Source organism: Coturnix japonica, chromosome 2 (genome assembly GCF_001577835.2).
Source record: "Coturnix japonica isolate 7356 chromosome 2, Coturnix japonica 2.1, whole genome shotgun sequence".
Taxonomy (NCBI): domain Eukaryota; kingdom Metazoa; phylum Chordata; class Aves; order Galliformes; family Phasianidae; genus Coturnix; species Coturnix japonica.
The window spans coordinates 8,237,133-8,256,547 of NC_029517.1; the positions used below are offsets into that span (position 1 = coordinate 8,237,133).

The following is a 19,415-nucleotide window of genomic DNA, read 5'->3' on the forward strand; positions in this document are numbered from 1 at the left end:
CCCATCACCACCATTAAAGACTTTTTTTTAACATCCAGTCTAAATCTACCCTCTTTTAGTTTATTATCACAAGCACATTTTTTATCAGATAAAATAATGTTCAAGAATCTCATGTGACTAATACAACATCTTTAAGAAGTACTTTGAATTGCAAAAACACTCAATTAAAAAAGATCTTATTTCTCCATTTCACAAGATTTGCCTCCCATTCACCACCTTTCAAATAACTTATCTCAATAATTCACACATTATCAACCCCCTTATATACACTAACCTTTCTGAAGATGGAATTGTTAGGGTGATGTCTTGTATGGTTTAGCAATGCAAGTAACTGACATTTTCTGTATGAAAGTTCACAGAAGGGCACATTAAATGACACCCTGCAAATGCACTCTAAGTCTATGAACTATATGTTTTGTTTAACAAAAAAAGTAATTTAAAAAAGGGACAGGATGAGATAGATACATCATAAGGCACAGATAAATACTGTGCAACTTATCCACCGAGGGGCAGATTGATTTGAATGTCTGGCCAAAGGGCAGAAGAAATAGAATTAAATTTATGACAAAATACTTCATTTCTTAAGAATACATTTTATTAATCTTAAAGGGAAATATGCTAAAAGAAACTCTTCAGGAATATAAAAAGGAAAAAATATCTTCCTCCCTCAGTTTCATTTGGCCTTTTTTTCTCTGTTTTATTTATTTTTTTTTTCAGATATTAATTCATGTTTACTACCACCCAAATTTTTTGGACCACGATTCCACCCACATTATTTACTGTGCCTATGTGAGATACTGGCAATACTCAGTCCAAAATTTAAAAACAAACAAACAAAAAAGCCAAAAACAAAGAACCAGGCTATCCCTCATCAGCAGAGTCCTGGGGCTTTCATACTTTAACCCACTGTGTGAATGGAAAGAATTTGGCTTCTCCTACCAGCAGTTTAGGTGCTTTGCAAAGTGCATGCACTTGCCTGACCTATCAACCCGCTACCTGAGCAATTGCGTACATCCATGTGAGCCCCTATCTCACAAAGAGCACAGGGGCTGTGAGTCTGTACACCTCCATTTACCTTTGCCTTGAGAAACATCCAGCTGACAATGAAACTTGAGGGCAGTACCAGTAATGTGAAGTGAATTACAGTGCAACAGTTCCTCGGCTGGAGCTGGATAAGCTGTATAGCTACATCCTCACAGACTGTTCTGCACAGTTCTACACTAACAAAGCTTCAGTTTTTCCAGTCTGTGAGCAGGTATATCCAGGTAGTGCTGCACTGTGAGGAGGATATCTTAGCAGGCTTCAAGGTAGATGAAGGGGAAATCTCTGCCCTACAAGTCCCTGCATGCTGTAGATGTGAAGATACACAAATAAATTCTTCGGCTTGTTGAAAATAAGTATAGCCAAAGAAAAAAATTCCATCTTCCAAGCAGTGGTAGAGCAAAAGTATTTTCCATCAACTTATAATAGCCTTTTCACTTCCAGTAGACAGTAATATTATTATCATGCAAGAAACTACTGCATAAAAACAAACCCAACAACTTGGAAGATTAATTTGTAACCCAGAAAGCAGTAAAGAGGCCAAACCAGTGCCTTCTGCAGCAATGGGATGCTCTCAGGCCCGTGGTCTTTAAACAGATTTGCGGGCCTAAGGAAACAGGGACGACTGCAGTCATCTCATAAAGCCCATTATTTCACTAATAATTTTCTGTAACTATCTCATATTTTCTTCCTGAGAATTACAACAGCTTTGAAACCATTTAAGAACTACATCAGAGAAGTAAAGATGGCAAAGATTGTTAATTAACATCCTGTAGTTTGCAGTGTCAAAAGTTTGATCAAGCAAAAGGGCTCCTCAGAGCTTCCTTTGATCAAAACTAGTGATGACTTTGCTTCCTAATTCTGGTTGTGGAACTGCAGCATAACAGGATTGTCTGGAGGTCCGCTTGTATATTGTTCACTAATCTACATTGCTGTAATTTCTGGTGGCAGAGATTTGACTGCGAGCAGCATATTCTACCATTTTTAAACAAAATCACCTCTAAAATAAAGAAGAAAGAGTGGATAACTATGTTGGTTTCTTTCATGTATAAGTAACTGTTTAAAAAATTCACTTTTAAGTCTCAAATGTTCCCAGACACTCTTGGTCTCCTTTGAGATGTTCTTAGCTACACAGACTTTCCTGCATAAATAATTCTTATCGTTAGTAGCCATTCCTTGTTCTGCTGAGGAACATGCTAGCTGTTTGTTCTCTCCATTTCTGACAGATCTCCATCCATCATAAACTGAATGAGATTCAACAAGGCCAAGCACAAGACGTTGCCCTTGGGTTGAGGCGATCCCAGATATGCATACAGACTGGGAGAACTCATTCAGAGCAGCCCTATGGAGAAGGACTTTTGGGATTCTGGCGGACATGAGCCAGCAGTGTGCTCTCACAGCCCAGAAAGCCAACTGCATCCTGTACAGCATCAAAAGAGAGATATCCGGCAGGACAAGGGTGGTATGTGGCTGTTCCCCCCTGTTTTGCCTTCATGAGGCCCCACCTGATGTACTGTGTCCAGGTCTGGAGCTCCCAGCACAAGAAAGACATGGAACTTATGGGGCACGTTCAGAGGAAGGCCACAAAGATGATCAGAGCTAGAGCACCTCCCTTGTGAAGAAAGGCTGAGGGAGCTGGGCTCGTTTAGCTTGGAGAAGCTCTGGGAAACATCACTTCTAACTGTTCTCCAGGCTGAGAAAATGTCTATTGTGTGTCCACGTGTGCCTATGGTGATCTGAAAGCCAAGAGCCAGAACTGAACCACGAGTCCTGTGATGTATGTGGCATACGCTCACCCTGGACTCTGGCTTGCTGTGGGCACTGAAAGCAGAGGTAGCTTCAGCACTGTCAGGCTACCAGATTAGTCTACTCCCTAACATTAATAACAGGAACAGGATATGACAGTCAGCCCCCAGTGGATGATAGAAATTGTGCAGGATGGTGATGAGTGCTGATAGATATACTTGGGTTTGTCAGCCTCCCTCGTCTGAGAACAGTTTGCTCATATGTCAATAAGCCTGTTACTTAAGGTTTCAGTGAAAGATGTTTAAACACATTTTCTCTAGGCATATGCTGGTATACTGAGCTAACTCATTATCTAAAAATGATTTTCATAGAAACATGAAAATCTTCATCTGTCAAAAGTTGAGCACATTAGCACCAATCCAACGTATTTATAACTTCAACATATGAGCCTAAAGACTACCTTTATCCAAAGAAATATAAATGAACAGAGATTTGCAGGATCCATGCCTGTAACAATCCCTCCAAAAGCCACAGACCATTTCCTGTATGACTGCTGGAGGGTATTTACCATCCAATTAAAAAGTAAAAAGAAAAATAAGTTGTGTTGTCCTGAAATTTATGTCCAAACACACACAGATGTTAAATAAAGCAAGATACAAAGTTTTGCAAACTCTACCTTCTTATTTAATTACTATGATCTAAAGTTAAATATGGAATACACTTAAATTTGTATGACCTCCACTACCTTCTTAATTACAGAAACAAGAGCCTCAAACACTCAGTATTCAGCAAAATAAAGAATATTAAGAAGGTGGGGAATCTGAAAAAGCAGGAAATCATTCAGCTTTTGAGATTTTAAGACTATCAATCAATGCTTTAGTAATTACTATGTAATTACTAGAAAGTAATGAATCAGACTTATAAAAAGCCCCAGACCTGACACACATCATTTATTAATACCATTTCTATAGCACTTGTACCTTCCAATAATTGTACAAACAATTAATCTATACAAGACAGACGTTTGATAAGGGATTAGGATTTCTATGTTAATCAGAGAAATGTCATCATGTCATTGTACACAAATCCAGAGACTGTAGGTATAGGCAGGTGTTACATCTAAGGCTTGAAAAGCACGGTACTGGCACTATAATCTTCACTTGCTAAATTATTAAGTTAAAAAATTAAGTCACAGGTCACATTAGATCACAAAAGTCTGTATTTATGGTGCACAGAACCTGCCTGTAATTTTGTTAGTCTTTGAAGCCATGATTCCCTCAGAAGTATGGGTACCAAACTTCCCCACAAAAATTTGAAATACACACAAGACACATTTGAATGTTGAATTTACAGTGTCTAATAATATATTTTTAGAAAGTCAAAATTTACTGCATTTGCATATTTATAACATATTCATAATGTGTGTAAATATATTTATGTACTCCAAGTCATATTTATTTATTTATTTATTTCAAGTTATATAGAACCTGGAAATTCTCTTTTCATTCCACTGTTCATAAAATGAGTTTAGGCTGACTTGAACTAACACAAACACTGGTATTTTGTTAAATGAATTCTTCCCCAATTATTGTGAGCTTTTGTTTGCTGTTTTGCTTTGTTATAAGAGGACTTTAATGTTTCTATTTAACTGAAAAGATCCATGAAGGAGAAAATGATCAAACAGATGAAGTACTCACTTGAGGTTTAACTTTAAGTCTGCATTCTACCAAAAAATTCCTCCATGACCTTAGAAAAGCCATCTAATCATTCTGTGAAATAGCGATGCTAGTTCTACCCTACTTTCAAAGTGCATTAAGTAAATAAGTACATCAATGTTTTGTGACATTCAGATGTTAACTCTAATGGCTGTTGCATCGATAAGCCAATAGGCAGGAAATTCTTTAGCTTCAGGGAGGTACACCTCTATCAATTATTCCTGATATGTCTACTAAATTGTTTATGCACAGGGTATATTATATTTTTCTTCCTTGTACAGAATTCCGCATATAGAAAATATTAACATTTATACAAGCCGAATTTAAATATATGCACGGCAGGAAGGTCTTTTACTTTTCAGCAGTCAGCCATCAAATCAATTTTTGACAGTCTTCATTCAGTACTGTATTTTAATCAATGTTAGACAAATAAGGGTCCCGCTTTTTTGAAATACAGTTCCAGATTAAAATGAGCAATGATTGCATAATTTCTTACTAGTTAATAAGCATAATCACTGTTTGTAGATAAATTCAGAGTATATCTTTCACCATTTATGTGCTCTGATTTTCTAAAACAAATAATAATCCTTTTAATAATTATGACACATCTTAGTTCTTTCAGGAGATCGATTACAAAGGGACAAATAACTGATTTTCAACCCAGCAATCTGCAACTGCTCTTCCCTGAACGTGAAAGGGGAAAGTAGAATACTCCATCTTGTACCTTGGGTTGAAAAACAAGCTTTACCAAATGCTCTGCCTAACACCTTTGCAAGCTTTGAGATTGCATCAGACTGACTCTGCCTTGGGTATTTATTTGCTTCTTTTCTCGTTTCAGCACCACTGTACCACTGATCTACCAACCAGCCATTGCTTGCTGCCTCTAGCCACACTGTATTTCTCTATTTCTTTTGCTCTTTGTGATTCTTTAGAGACCTTTATGATGTCTCCATTAACTTATTTTATAAGTTAGTTCTTTAATGTAAAGAAAGATTTAATTTCTTTATTTTACAGAATGAAACTCCCTGAAGACTTAATCAATTTTCTCTCTACACTATGTACTGGGGCCTAGAAGAACAGCAGCCTAAGGAAGACCTCAGTAACACATAGTCTCTACATCTAAGGATTTCAAAAATCAAGTCAGACTGAAGGAACAAGAGCAATAACATTTCTATCCCTATAAACACTAACCCATAAAACAGGCCCCTGCAACAAGAAATGCAAACTTAATCCAAGTATAGCAGACAACTTTCTTAGTCCTGTAGCTGTTCAGAAGGTTTTTTGGAGCTCAGAGGAAAAAATAACAAGACACAAAGTGCACAGTCTTGCATCTAAAACAAACCCACTGCAGTCCTACAGTACCAGAGCAGAGCACTTCTGCCAGCCTAACGCTTTAAAAATTCAAAAGTCAAATTATCACAAAGCATGAGAATATGTTAAAATAGCATTTGGAAGAAAAAGTAAGCCAACCCAGCTGAGTTATTTTTACACTCTTTCTGGATTTGAGACTTTTATGTACATTTGGATCACATTTCAAATCTATTTGTGCGATGACTAAAAACTTAGTCAGATCAAAGCAGTATAATTGAAATCACTTGCGATTATTTAACTGCATGCATTTAAACTTATTAAAAACATAGAGGACCAATTATACAAGACCAGCCACTACCTTCTGCCTTGGCTACTGAAAAGTAGACAAAAGCAGCACTTGTTTCCATCTTGATCTATTTTACTGCCTTTCTTTTTGCTTTGCTGTAGTAGTCAGAGCCCAGCAGCAGGGCTACCAGCAGCATCAGTGCAAGGGAGATCATCTTCTGCAGCTGGATGGCTTTAGTAATATCAGCTGTGTGCTGTCCCTTATAAGCTGGTAAAAGCATGTTTCTCAATGTGAGAAGAAAGTGTTTTTTTCAGGTCTGGGTGGGATTGTTTTAATTAACCAGAGGGGAGAGGAGCAGATGAATTCATGTCACTTGAAGCTTTTGCATGTCTTGCTTCAGCAGATGAGATAAATCAAGATCTCTCATACTATTTGTGCACATGGCTGTATGTTGTTTTCCATACCAAGTACAGGTTTAATAGAAAGGAATCACAGAGACTGATAATGCAGCATTTTGTGAATGGTAAGATCTTCATTAACCCTGAGTAGGGAAAAGAAAGGGAAAAAAGGGAAAAACAAAAACAAAACAAAAAAACCCAACAACTAGCTAATGCTTAAGTAACAAATGCCACCAAGTGCTCATTTTCTGAACAACTCTTTCCAGCTGAACCAAAGAGAAATGTTCTTTACAACCACAACCCTCAGGAAACAAACTCACAAAATCTTCCCATTTACTGTTACTTATCCACAGGCAGAGCAATTATCATCTGGCTAGATTACAGCCTGCAGAAGATAATGTCTCAATACTAAGAAAGAATTATCTCAGTGCTTCAAAATCCAGTCAGAGAAGACCTTGCTATATAAGGTAATGTGGCATGATTTAAGCTTGATATTGTTATTTCTGTCACTGTCATATCAAGCTCCTGGCTGACAGCTGTTTGAACATGAGAAATATCAAGCCAGCTTTTGTTTTAAGTTGTGCTGTACCTCATTTTACAGCTTTGTGAAAAACTGTACGTATGCCCTCTGCTTGGTAATTGTAAAGCCCTGTAGCTGTATTCTGACAACACACACATAGAAGATGGTAGAAAAAATAAAGAACAAAAGTTTATGGAGCAGTCTTATTAAAAATATCTAAGTTAAGATACTTGATAAAACTTTTTGATTATAACAACTATTTCATATCCTCTCCCTTTTTCTTCCTCTGTTTTATTTTTGGCTAGAGTTCTCTGATGACAGTTTTGGAACAAATCAGAACCCACTCCGGGAGTCTGCCTAGAAGCACTGCATTTCTGCAGGATTCAGCTATACTTCATAGAAGGTGGAGTATCAAAGCAACCAGAGTGGCATTACATTTCCTGCTCTCTGACAGCAAGGATAAAGTAAGGGAGATAAATATATACTTGAAAGAAAACGATTTTGTAAGAAAGGCAAAGGCCCTAAAGCTGTAATTCTAAGTAAGATAAAGTGCCTCTGTATTAAACCTTAATTTTAATCGGAATAATGCAAGAAAGCTAAAAAGATAAGAACCTGCTACAATTATATGACGTAGGTCGATATATGAAATACAAAATAAAGCAGCAAGATTTTGTTGAACATGCAATGGAAGTGGTTAATATAGTCATTTACAACTGTAGGTTGTATGACCGTATCAAATGCAGCTTCTGCAGTTACTTTCCTCCCTGCTTGTCTATAGTCATTGATTTTTACTTTTATTTTTTCTGCTTCATTGTTTCTTTTATTTTGTTTAAAGTTATTCAAAGAATGACCCAATGAATCAAGGTACAAACACTGCATCCCTTGTGTTTCTTTATAAAGAATAACAGTCACATCTGATTTGCAGAGCAAACAGCAGCTTCTCCAGGATAATGTAAAATTGGTGATTTATTACTATTTTTTTAAGATATTTTTCTTCTTTATCTTTCTCTCTCTCTCTTTTTTTTTTTTTTTTTTTTTTTAATTTAAAATTATAGCTAACATGTCTGGCTCGATGTCTGCGTTTTAAGATTCTTCTTAGTAAATAAAGCATACAGTTTGCTTCTATACATGTCTCATTTCCAGATTTTCTCGTCTTTGTCCCACTCCCCCAGGCTTTAGAGTACCCATCTCCATGGCAACACTTGATAAGGTTGGTGGGTGGTGTTATCACAGCAGGCTTCCACACAGAAGGTCTCAGCCATATGGATTATTTATGAACTTGCATGACAGCAGCAGACCCACTGAAATACTTCTTGGGCAAGTTTTTTTCTTCTCTCAAGCCAGTGATTCAAAGCAGGGCATCTTCACTGCAGTCAGCACCCATAAGTAATGAGCTGGGGCAAAGCATCCTAAAGGTGGTCACTCATCCATCTCCAAAAGCTGCCTTACCACTGCCTGTAAGTTTCTATTACTCCATACGAGCACTCACTGGTGTCTGCCACAAATTGTAACCTAGTTGTAAATGCCAAGCAGTGAAACTGAAAATCTGCAGCTCCTGAACAGAGTACGGTTTCAGATATCCCACAATTAAATAACTGATATGATTTACACTGCTATTGGGCGTTGCTGATGCAGATACACTGCAGTAGATTTATATTTCTGAGTTAGTTCTTGGGAAAAAAACAAAAACACAACAGCTGATTTTTTTCTAAATGCTCAGTAAATTTTGTAGCTAAAGCTGTTGCATTTAGACTGCATTCATGAAAAAAGCCCCTTCCCGCCCCCCCCCCCCCCCCCCCCCCCCCTTTTTATTTTTTTAAGGATCCCTATTCCTTTAAACCAACATTGTTTGTTGTTTTAACAGGAGCATTTTTCGAGCAAAGCACGTAGGGCTGTGAGGGCCTGTCAATGCATCCACTTCATCCAGTTATTTTTAGGAGTTTATCAAGCTCAGTCTTAGAACCCAATGGATTTTTTTCCAGGAAAGGAAAAGATTCTTTCAGTTCTCAAATAGGCATTCCTGGTTTGTTTTGTTTTATCATAGGTGATACTCAAGATCTAACAGGTGTGATTTCTCTTCCTAGTTGTATTTATTATGTCTACATCTGCATGTTAATTGATCGTGCTAGGCTTCCTTTATGATTAATAAGAAGTAGAAATTTTTGAGGCACAATTGATGAGATTTCTTGTCAAAACCTACTAAATATTTTTATTAATTTTACTCTAAGCATCATAAAAACCATGAAGAACTGACAGGACAGTTTGGCCAGCTCTTTTTAGTGGAAGGGTTCAGGTGCTTTAACAAAGGTTTCAGATCAGCCAGTAAAGATGTTCCAAACTTCATCCTGTTTTCCCTTCTCCCTAAGACACTACATAAATCAAAATGTTCCTGATTAGAAGAGTTTTGTGGCTTACACTGCTGAAGCTGACTGTTCATCTGAGGAGGCCTTGCAGTTATGATAATCAATTGGAAGAGACACTAAGAAAAAATGTTTGGTGTCAGGACATGATAACAGAAAAATAAAGAACATCCACAGGAGAAAAAAAAAATCAGAGAATGTAGAAACCACATTAAAAATACAACCTTGACATTAGCTTTGTCGTTCCTCTTCCTTGGGTATAGATTTGTAGCTGCTGACCGGGAGAGAAGGCCCAGATATTTAAGATATTGCTGAAGAGATTCGGCCAAGTTCACATCGTTTTCCAGATTAGATTTTCTTTCATTATCTTCATTCTGTTCCAAAATCCTGCACAGCAAAAGCAAATAAAATATCATCATAATGTACAACGTGCCTAACAAAAAAGTTGCTGTTTATACAACAAAACAATTAAATTAGTTCTATTCAGAAGTTCTGAATAACAACAACATAAAAGACACTTTAAAGTGCAACAATCACAAATATACAGAAAATTCAGTGCTTCAGAAAAAAAAAAAAAAAAAAAAAAAAAAAAAAAAAAAAAACAGCTCAGAAAACAGGCACTACTAACAATTTACCGCATGAATCAAAGTTAATGATCCAAGAGTAAATCAAATAAATGCCTACATGGAGGCAATCACACGCAGAAGAAATTTGTCAAAAAAACTAAATAAATAAATAAATAAATAATAGGTAGAAAAGAAACAATGCATGACTAAAAAGCATCCCAATAAAAGATATGAGATGGCTTTGAGATTTCAAATATTTGCTACATGATAATGAGAATCAGCACAATTTTGGCCACATGTAATTTACAGGATATGTACGCTCCTGGACTAAGCAAGGCAGCTTTAGCAAAAAGCTTAACAAAGAAATACAGAGATGGAAAATAGCATTTCTTGTGTTATTCTCATGCACTTGGGAATCACAGAATAGCTGTGTTTCCTGACTCTTTTAGACAGGTCTCACTGATGTTTGTGAAGAAGAGCTAAAAAGGTGATTAAACAACAGCAGCGTAGAAGCTCTTACACAGGACTCAGAGTGCTGTGTGCAATGAATCTGAATTATTACCACCTCTCCTCATCTATCTCAACACCACATCAGTGATTATGATAATTTAAATGTCAACACCAGCAACTGTTTTCCTCCACATGCAAAACAGCAGAGGGAGGATTCTCATTCTGCTTCCTTGCCTGTGAACTGCATACTGTTCATAGAACAATTTGAGTTGGAAGGGACCATTAAAAGTTATCTGGTCCAACTCTTCTGCAACAAACAGGGACATCTACAGCTCCATCAGATGCTCTGAGCCCCCATAAAGTCTGATCTTGAACGTCACCAGGGTTGAGGAACCCACCACCTCTCTGGGCAGCCTGTGCCAGTGCTTGTTTTGAGGGAGATGTCAGCATATCCTGCCTATGTGCTCACACACGTTTTCAGTGAAGAACAATTCCAGGTGGAGCAGCTTTCCAGCTCCGGAAGACAAGGCATCATTTCACTCCCAACACTTCCAGGCCACAGTAAGCTCATGTCACAGTGCATATGTAGGGACACAGCTTGAAAAACTACCATCATCTCATTTTCCAGATCTTCAATATAATTATTTTACCTTATGCAAAGTAGAAGTAACATTTCCTTGAATGTCCATGCTGTATCAAATGCATGTCCTGACTAATTTCATACCGATAAATAAAATTAATGATCTAATTTGCTGTGGTAGCATTGCAACCAATAGTTCTTACAGGGTTGCTCACTTTGATTAAGAAGAAAAAAAGGCCCCTTCCTCCATCCACCAAGGGACAGATCCTAAGAGAGGAAAATTTCATTCTTCTGCTTCAGCAGGGTACTTGTGAAGCCAGGCTAAAACTGTTCTACACTTTTAGAAAGAGATGGGCAGTATGCTTTCTGCTTCAGTAGAGATGAACTAATCCAAAGAGGTTCTCATCACGAAAGGTATCCCAGTTTAAAGTACTCATCTTTCATTCATCATTTAATTCCAACATCTCCTTTCTTCGTTAACTTCGAAAAGGAAGGGAAAGTGGTAATACCAGACCAAATGCTACCCTGAGGATTTCCACTTGAGCTAATGGGAACTGAATGCTCAGATAAAAGACAATTTTTAGCTTAGCTTTTCAAACTATTATTTACACTACGTAATTGCTCTCACCAGTGCTACAGACACAAAATCTGAGATGTACATTTCCTAATTTTTGTTATGGAGGTAGGAACTGATCTCAAATTATGTTTAAATTCCATATTATATGTAATATTTTGTATCTTATACTGAAAAGTAACAATTAAAATAGAAAAGGCTAACAAAGCATTACATTTCAGTTGAAGACAACTTTAATAAAACCCTACAAATACATCTGAAAGATTTGTTAAAATCTTTGTAGTTCAGCAGTATATCACTGTTGTTCATCTTGTTAACACAGAAAGTCAAATACATTAAATAAGCTATTATGGAAACTGAATTAAAATATTTCCTTTAAGTGATACTGGAAAACATGAAAGAGAAACATCTAAAAACACCTAGTGAGTATGAGAAATGACTGCCAGTTGAGTTCTTGTGCACTCATTTGGTAGTATTGTCAGTTTTAACTTGTTCTGATAGAAAGACTGCATTCAAAGAACCATAATGTATAAAGACAATAATATAAATAATTATTTATCCGCAGAAATAATTATACAATTCCTACAATAAACAGCTCTTTGGGAGCTTCTTCGTGGACATACATGAATCTCTGCACCTCAGATATTGTTTTTCTAGAATGTTCTCTATTAATAGATACCACAATTTAGTATAAATAGATTCTCCTTTTAAAACGCTGTCAGAATCTTATTACTGACTTAATGATGGTTTTATTATAGAAATAATGCTATACCCCACTTTATTCACTGAAGCTTGTTGGAAACGTTTGTGGTTTTGCCTAATTGCACTGATGAACACAACTGACATTTATTCCCTGTGTGAGGAACGGATTTTTTTCCTGTATCTTGGATCCTCTTTTAAGAATGTTTTTGTTATTGTTGTTGTTTTAATTTAATAAGGTCCCAGGAAATGCCGTGTGCTCTCCAGCTAAGCAGCAAAGAACAAACTTTCATCTTGAAATCAAGCTCCCCATTTCAGGGCTTTTTTAAGATGAAATCCATGTCTTCTATCAGATTTCATTTGCAGTAATTTAGCCTAAGTCAATTTACCTTTCAAGTGTCTGGGTCTGTCTCTTTGCTCTCACTAACTCTGTGGGGATTAATGACTCATTAATATGACTTCATATTGTCTTATTACACACTTTACCCTTAATTAAAGGTCTTCGTGCCATAATGTTTCTTTGATAATCAGATACCTACACTAAGTTTCTTTTTAAACTATTTAATTATCATCTGATAATCCTTTAGGAAACACACATGTGCAATGGGCTTAAAGCAAATTTTATTAGAAACTACAAGAAGACAGGGAAAAAGTTCCTACTGTTCTCTGACCTACAGAATGCATTGCAAATGGACAACCAGAAAAATCAATTAACGTTTTAAACTGTTGGTACATAAGATAATGCTTTCAGAGGCACAGCTTGGTAACTTCAGAAAATCTATCCACAGTGGGAACTGCTGTAAGTGGAACACATTTGGAAGTCTGATGTACCTGAAGTGTCAGTACACAAAATGTTTGTTTTTCAAGTATATCCCTAGCTAAAAATACAAAACAGCTCAAACCTGATTCCAACAGGAACTCCTAGAAGTGATAATCTTTTCCTAATCCAGAACCTACATTGTTTTTCATGTTTTCTTATACATCTTATTTTTGTGCAACTATAAATTGAGAAAACTGCAGAATATAGATTTGACTTTGCAGAAATCTGGCCTGTTTTATCTTAATCTCATGAATAAATGTTCTAGATGTTATATATAAAAATATCTTACAAGCTTCTATCTTACTGTGCTGCTGAAGTGCATGATATTGTGATTTTAAGATCTGTTTTTGTTTCTTTTGCATTAAATAGATTGGAATATGTGCAAAGCACAGGGTCAGATTATGAATTAAATAAAGATAGTGGCAAAACAAAGCTGAATCTGTTGGATGTTTTCTCTTGTAGTGTTACTATTTCAATTAAAAGAATAATTTATTACAGAGAGTGTTTCTTATTCTTTGCTGTATACGAAGATCCAACAAACAATATCTTGCCCATGACGGTTAGCACTTCAAGCTTTGTTCCACTGTGAAGAAAGTTTTCCAGCAAAGGGTAGTTTCTATCGATTTCACTGATTTTGGTATTGCATTTCATAGGATCACATAGGAGAAATCCAAATTCTCAATTTTTTTACACTTAAAACCTTATGTACTTCAAATTTCCTTCTTGGGGATAATGCAATTGACTTGCTCTTGAAAACTGCAGAGATAGAACAGGCAAGAGCTTATTTATATGTGTATGAAGAAGTATATATTTATGCATGAATTTATATGTATACGAAGATGATATAATTACATGCTAAACATTCATATCACTCTACAGTTACTGATGCTGTGTCTCTTGCCTCCAATAATCACAAGGAAATTGCTTTCCATAGTGTAAAGAATACATGTACGTATCAACTTTTTCTGCCATAGGATCTTCTGTGAATCTCTTCCTGGACAGATTTTGCAAATGAAGCAAACTATCCACTGACCACAAATTGGTTACAACTGTGTATTAGAAAAACGCACATTTGACATTATTATTAGTTAGCTAGAATCTCATTCAATTCCTTGTTTTGCTTAGATTTAATTGTCTTATTCCAGAACAAGATGCTTCCTGTGAAAGAGCTGCTGTAAAGGTCTGCCTTTGGAAGCCAGTCTTAAGTACAGCTGGCTGAACTGAGACTAGCCAGTGCATGAATGGACAGAAGACCTGATGTTTGGATTTCTGACACCTAAACTAACAATAGAAGACCTTAATATTTTCTTAACCTGATGATAACTAGAAGAAAAGGGCTGAGAGTTTTAATCCCTTCTATCCACTATTTTCCTACCAATTTCAAGTGCAGCCGTACAACTGTTATTTGTCACACACAGAGAAGTTTTAGCAATGCATTTAAGTCAGCTTCAATTTCCCATCATTTGTGAAGACTCCTCAAAGTCTACCGTGCAAAAATACCATAGACGACTTACCTTCCTGTATCAGAGGCTTCAGATGCAAAGATGTCAGGGCGTCTGTTGTGGACTTTGTGGATGTTTGAGAGTTCCTGACCAATGACATGCTGTGTATAGTCATCTTGCCAGGTAAAACCTGAAAAAAGAGAAACAAACAGAAAAAAGAAAGTCACTGTTTTGTAACTTGAAAGTCTGACAACTGTATGTCCTATATAAACAATATATATATATATAAAGCAGCTTTTAAGTTGAACGTGAATCCAAGATTAAACTACAGACACCTCTCTCCTGTAAGAAATTTTGTATATCAAGCTTTTCCTAGCATAATAGAAAGACAGAAGATAACACAATGAGATTTTGAAAGGCTTTATTTTTATATAACTCTAGCTACTTACAATTTTTTATGTATAAAAAAGAGTTCTTTGGGGATAGCTATTGAAAAGAGATATTTCAGTGGTTGGCCATTAAAAGACAAAGCATCTTAATTCTGAATGCTAGTATCCATCCAATAGTTGCTTCCCAGAGGTGATTTGTTCACTTCTCCCTCATACACACCACAATGACCCTTCTAAGCTCTCTCCACTAAACTACACTTTTAGACTACTAAGGAGGTAGTATTGAAGTGGAAAAAAATGTTTTGAGTTTTAATATAAAACACGTGGAGGTCAGTTTATTTTATCTTTATATTAAATGTTGTGACAAAGAACTTTACAACAAGGGGGAAGTGCAACTGTGAAGGCAAATTCCAGTAATTACTCATTAATTACATGCACTGCCAATCTCATGGTAATTATACTTAGAATAATGATATAATTATAAACATAATTGTTATCCGATTTGTAGATTTTAGATGTTACAGTAATACTTTAGTTCATAGAACTTACCCGTAATTATCTGTAATTATCTAATAACTAAATATTGCATAATCACAGTGAATTTCTTTTATACCATGCACAATAGAACACCACAAAACCCCCAGATGAATATCGATAAAGCTCCAGATATGGTGATCTTGCTAATATCTTCCTAAAAAAAGCCACTTAAAGAAAAATCTGCCCTAGCTGCAGATGGGAAAGGATGTATCTGCTTCTTAGAACCAGCCTCGGAAGCAGGTTCAGTTCCTACTGCAGGCACACACTGTAAATTTCTGCTCCACTCGCAGTCAACAACAGATGTGTGCACACTCAGGACCATCAGTCCCAGCACAACCTGGAACTCTACCACCTCACTTCTTGGATGAGAGCTATACCCAGTGAGCTCTTCAAAAAGCATTGTATTCTTGAGAGTCTTATGGGGTATGAAGGTTGAGTTTATTGTCTGTTTACATAAGTCTGGATTTTACAAAGAAGTTTAAATAGGAGGTTCGTTCATTCTGCCAAAGCAGACGGTTCTGAGCATGCAGAAGTATAAATAACTTTAACATTTATCAAATTTTTAGCTTCAGTAGGAGATGCATAAAGTTGATGTAGGATTAGACAGGTCTAAGGAGTATTCAGACTGTGCTGCTGTCTGGGATTTAGGCAAATTTTAGAGGAGAAAACTCCTAGTTTTGGAAAAAAAATATATAGATTAACGTCTTTTTCATCAAATAATGAAAATAAACAGTCTAGCACCCATGTAAATATGCATGGGCTTCCACAAACAAAAAAACCTCTTTGACGCCTCTTATTAAATAAAAGTGTTTCCTGAGTTTATTGAGAAAAAATTCACCTGACATCATGGTAGATGTTAATGGCTACAGTAGATGATTCCACACCCCTGGGAGAAGGAAGAAACTTCGAGATACTTTTAGATCTGATTCATCCTTTTCAAATGCAAATCTCACCTTTTCACATGTGCTGTAGAAGATGGACTCAAATCAGTCTAAGGCTGCTCAGAACAAGTTCTTATGTGAATACACAAAAATGAATCACAAAGCACCTATGATTATTTTGGTGTAGTGGTACTGAAGTTATTTCTGCAGTGTGGTTTATACATATGTGTGTAAGTTTACTTCTCTGTTTTCTAGCATTCCACATCTTTAGTGGTTCTACAAATTCATGTGGAAGAACTGTGATAACATTCAAGTTTAGAAGTGCAAGAAAGAAGTTTGAGTAAAATACACATTAATATCAAGAATTAGCATAGCTATAAAACTACTAATTTATGAACTGTGCTTCCAAAATCACTGCAATTTCCCTTTCCAACCCCACTCCAACCAACACTGGCCCTATTAAATGCTAACAATTATTCAGTAATTACTATAAACTTTGAAGAAAAACACACAGAATCTCTCTCAAGAGTTTTGTTCAAATTAAAGCATGAAAGAGTTCATCTCTGCAGCATCTCCATAAAGACAGGAAATTAATCTCTTTCAATCCCAAGCAACATATTTGGGAGCAGACAGAGGTGTCATTAGTTAGGTATGTCTTTATGCCTCCATAAGGCTGCTTTTGTTAAAAAGAAAAACAAACCATTCCAATCCCAGGACTTAATGGCTTATTTCATTCAATTGCATGTATTTTCTTTCTCCTGCTGCACAATTTTAAGATACAGTATTTAACACTGAAAAAATAAATAAATAAATAAGTGAAAGAAAAGAGCAAATAAGTGAAAGAAAAACAGAGTATTTATTACAGAGCTTAAGAAAGTAAAACTAAGGGAATACGCTTTCTCAGATGTATCTCCCAGCATTTCTAACTCAGATAAGAGGTAGAACGCATGGATGAAAATGCAAATTTTATCTAGTTCCAGGAAATCTCCCCACTGCAATTAGTTAGCATTGCTGTTGCTTATGTAACTGCCTCCAGAGCTGCAATGTGCTCAAAGCCAACCTTACACCAATTATTTCCCAGCATTGTTTCAGTTTCAAAAAAAAACAAAAACAATCTCTCCCACACACTGAGCTCAACAGAATAGCACATTCAAGAACTCTAACACCACGCTGACAGCTGCAATCAGAATTAAAGTTGAGAAGGAGCGTATGACGCCGGATGGTGATTTCCTGTTCCCTTTGTCTCCCATGTCACACCTAGCACCAGCGTCCCACTCTCCACCCAATTACAGCGATTTGCCTCCGCTGGCTGAGCAGGATCACAGTCTGCTCTTGTACATACATTACTTCCATGTCAGTAGCAGGGAGCTGCACAGGGACACCCAGCCTGTGGAGTTCTTTGCTACTGCAGGTCTGCCCAGAGCTCACGCTTCCCAGCCCTGAGTTCCCATCAACAGGCAACTCCAATGCATGAACAGAAGGAGGCTGATGGACAGCGAAGCAGTACGGACAAAAAGAATTGCTCTCGGCTGAACAGCACTGGGTTGTGAGTCGTCATGAAAAAAACAACAACCAGAGGTGCAAGCCTTCCCTACAAGAAGTAATGCTTCACCTTAGTGACAGTCAAAATGCTAATTATTGCTTTGGGTTTTAAATTAAAGATCAGAGTCACAGAATTATAGAAAAGATGGGGTTGGAAGGGACATTAAAGAGCATCAAGGTCCAACCTCCTGCCATATGCAGGGTTACCCACCACTAGGGCAACCAGGCACCAGACCAGGTTACTCAGGACCCCATCCAATCTGGCCTTGAAACCCCTCTAGGGATGGGGTATCAACAGCATCTCTGGACACACAGTGAAAATTTTCCCCTGACATCCAATCTAAATCTTCCCTCTTTCAGTTTAAAACCATTCCCCCGATCCATCCATGTAAAAAGTCAGTCTCCCTCCCGTTTATATGCTCCTTTTATGCATTGGAATCACTGAAGCTTCCAGTAGAAGAAGCTCAGGTCTCTCAGCCTGCCTGTGTTGGAGAAGTGCTCCAGCCCTATGATGGAACTCCACAACCTCAACCTATGTGAAAAGGGAGCACGTAGAGGCTGCAAAGGCAACCCCCATATCAAAGCCAGTTCAGTTACTCCAGATAAGGCTGGGTTTTATTATTATTATTATCAGGGCTTTCCCCGGATCTTTTCTTTCATCTATAAAATTAATTATTATAATTACTTACAAGAAGAAAAAAAATAATAACAAAATTGGTACTTTCTAGGTTCCCATTAAGTTCAACACAATTCCATTTGTTAATTGAAATCATATTGAAAGTGAGCAGTGTTAGACAGTGAAGAAACAGCTTTCACAAATGCACACTGGCAAAGAAAATCTTACGTTCTGTCTCCAAAAGTAGAATCAAAGATGATTTCACATCAACTTCATTTTTAACTTGCTTCATTGGTTTTGTCACACAAAATTATTTTAAAACAATCAGCATCCAAATATGTCTTTTCTTTTCTTGGCTGTTCAATTTTTCTATGTATTGGCAGCCTTTAGTTTGTTTCGGACTCTGTTTTTCATCTTACAGAAATCTGATGCCTTTGCAGATATGTCTGACCGCATCTTTTATGCATGCAAATTAATGAGCAACTGTTGAAATCTTCTGCTTCTTCTCCCTCTTAATTTTCTCTAACTCATAATCATTGGCACAATTTTTATACCTTTGAATGCCCAGGCAGGAAAACTACAGCTTTTAACTTTGCAATGGCTTTGTGGTGTACATCAGCAGAGCCCAAATTAAGTTCTTTGCAACACTAACTGTTCTCAGTGCCTGGGGATTTGGCTGTGCACACCCTCCCCAGCAGGCTGAGAAGGATGCTTAGGCTTCACAGGGATCTGTGGGCACTTTCACTGAGACCTGTGTGTGACAGCCTAATGCAGGGCCCTTCCTGCTCTTTTACCACTTGAAATCCAAAATGATTAGTTCTGCATCAATATTTCGGCAACAAAATGATTTTTACATATCAAGTCCATTCAAAGTGACAGGAGATTATTTTATATTAGCAGAAACCTATATACTCAAATGTGGTTCTTCTTTGTCGGGAAAAT

General features: G+C 36.9%; 1 protein-coding gene across 5 annotated transcripts in view; it reads right to left on the bottom strand.

The window, feature by feature from the left end:
- The window catches only part of PTPRN2 (protein tyrosine phosphatase receptor type N2), a 621,717-nt gene that overhangs the window by 396,116 nt on the left and 206,186 nt on the right, over positions 1-19,415 (bottom strand). For all 5 annotated transcript variants that reach the window (XM_032442979.1, XM_032442981.1, XM_032442980.1 and 2 more), the window contains exons 4-5: positions 14,581-14,698; positions 9,602-9,764 (exon numbers count right to left, since the gene is read on the bottom strand). In XM_032442979.1, coding sequence (XP_032298870.1) covers positions 9,602-9,764; positions 14,581-14,698 — 281 coding nt within the window. The remainder of the gene's footprint in view (positions 1-9,601; positions 9,765-14,580; positions 14,699-19,415) is intronic.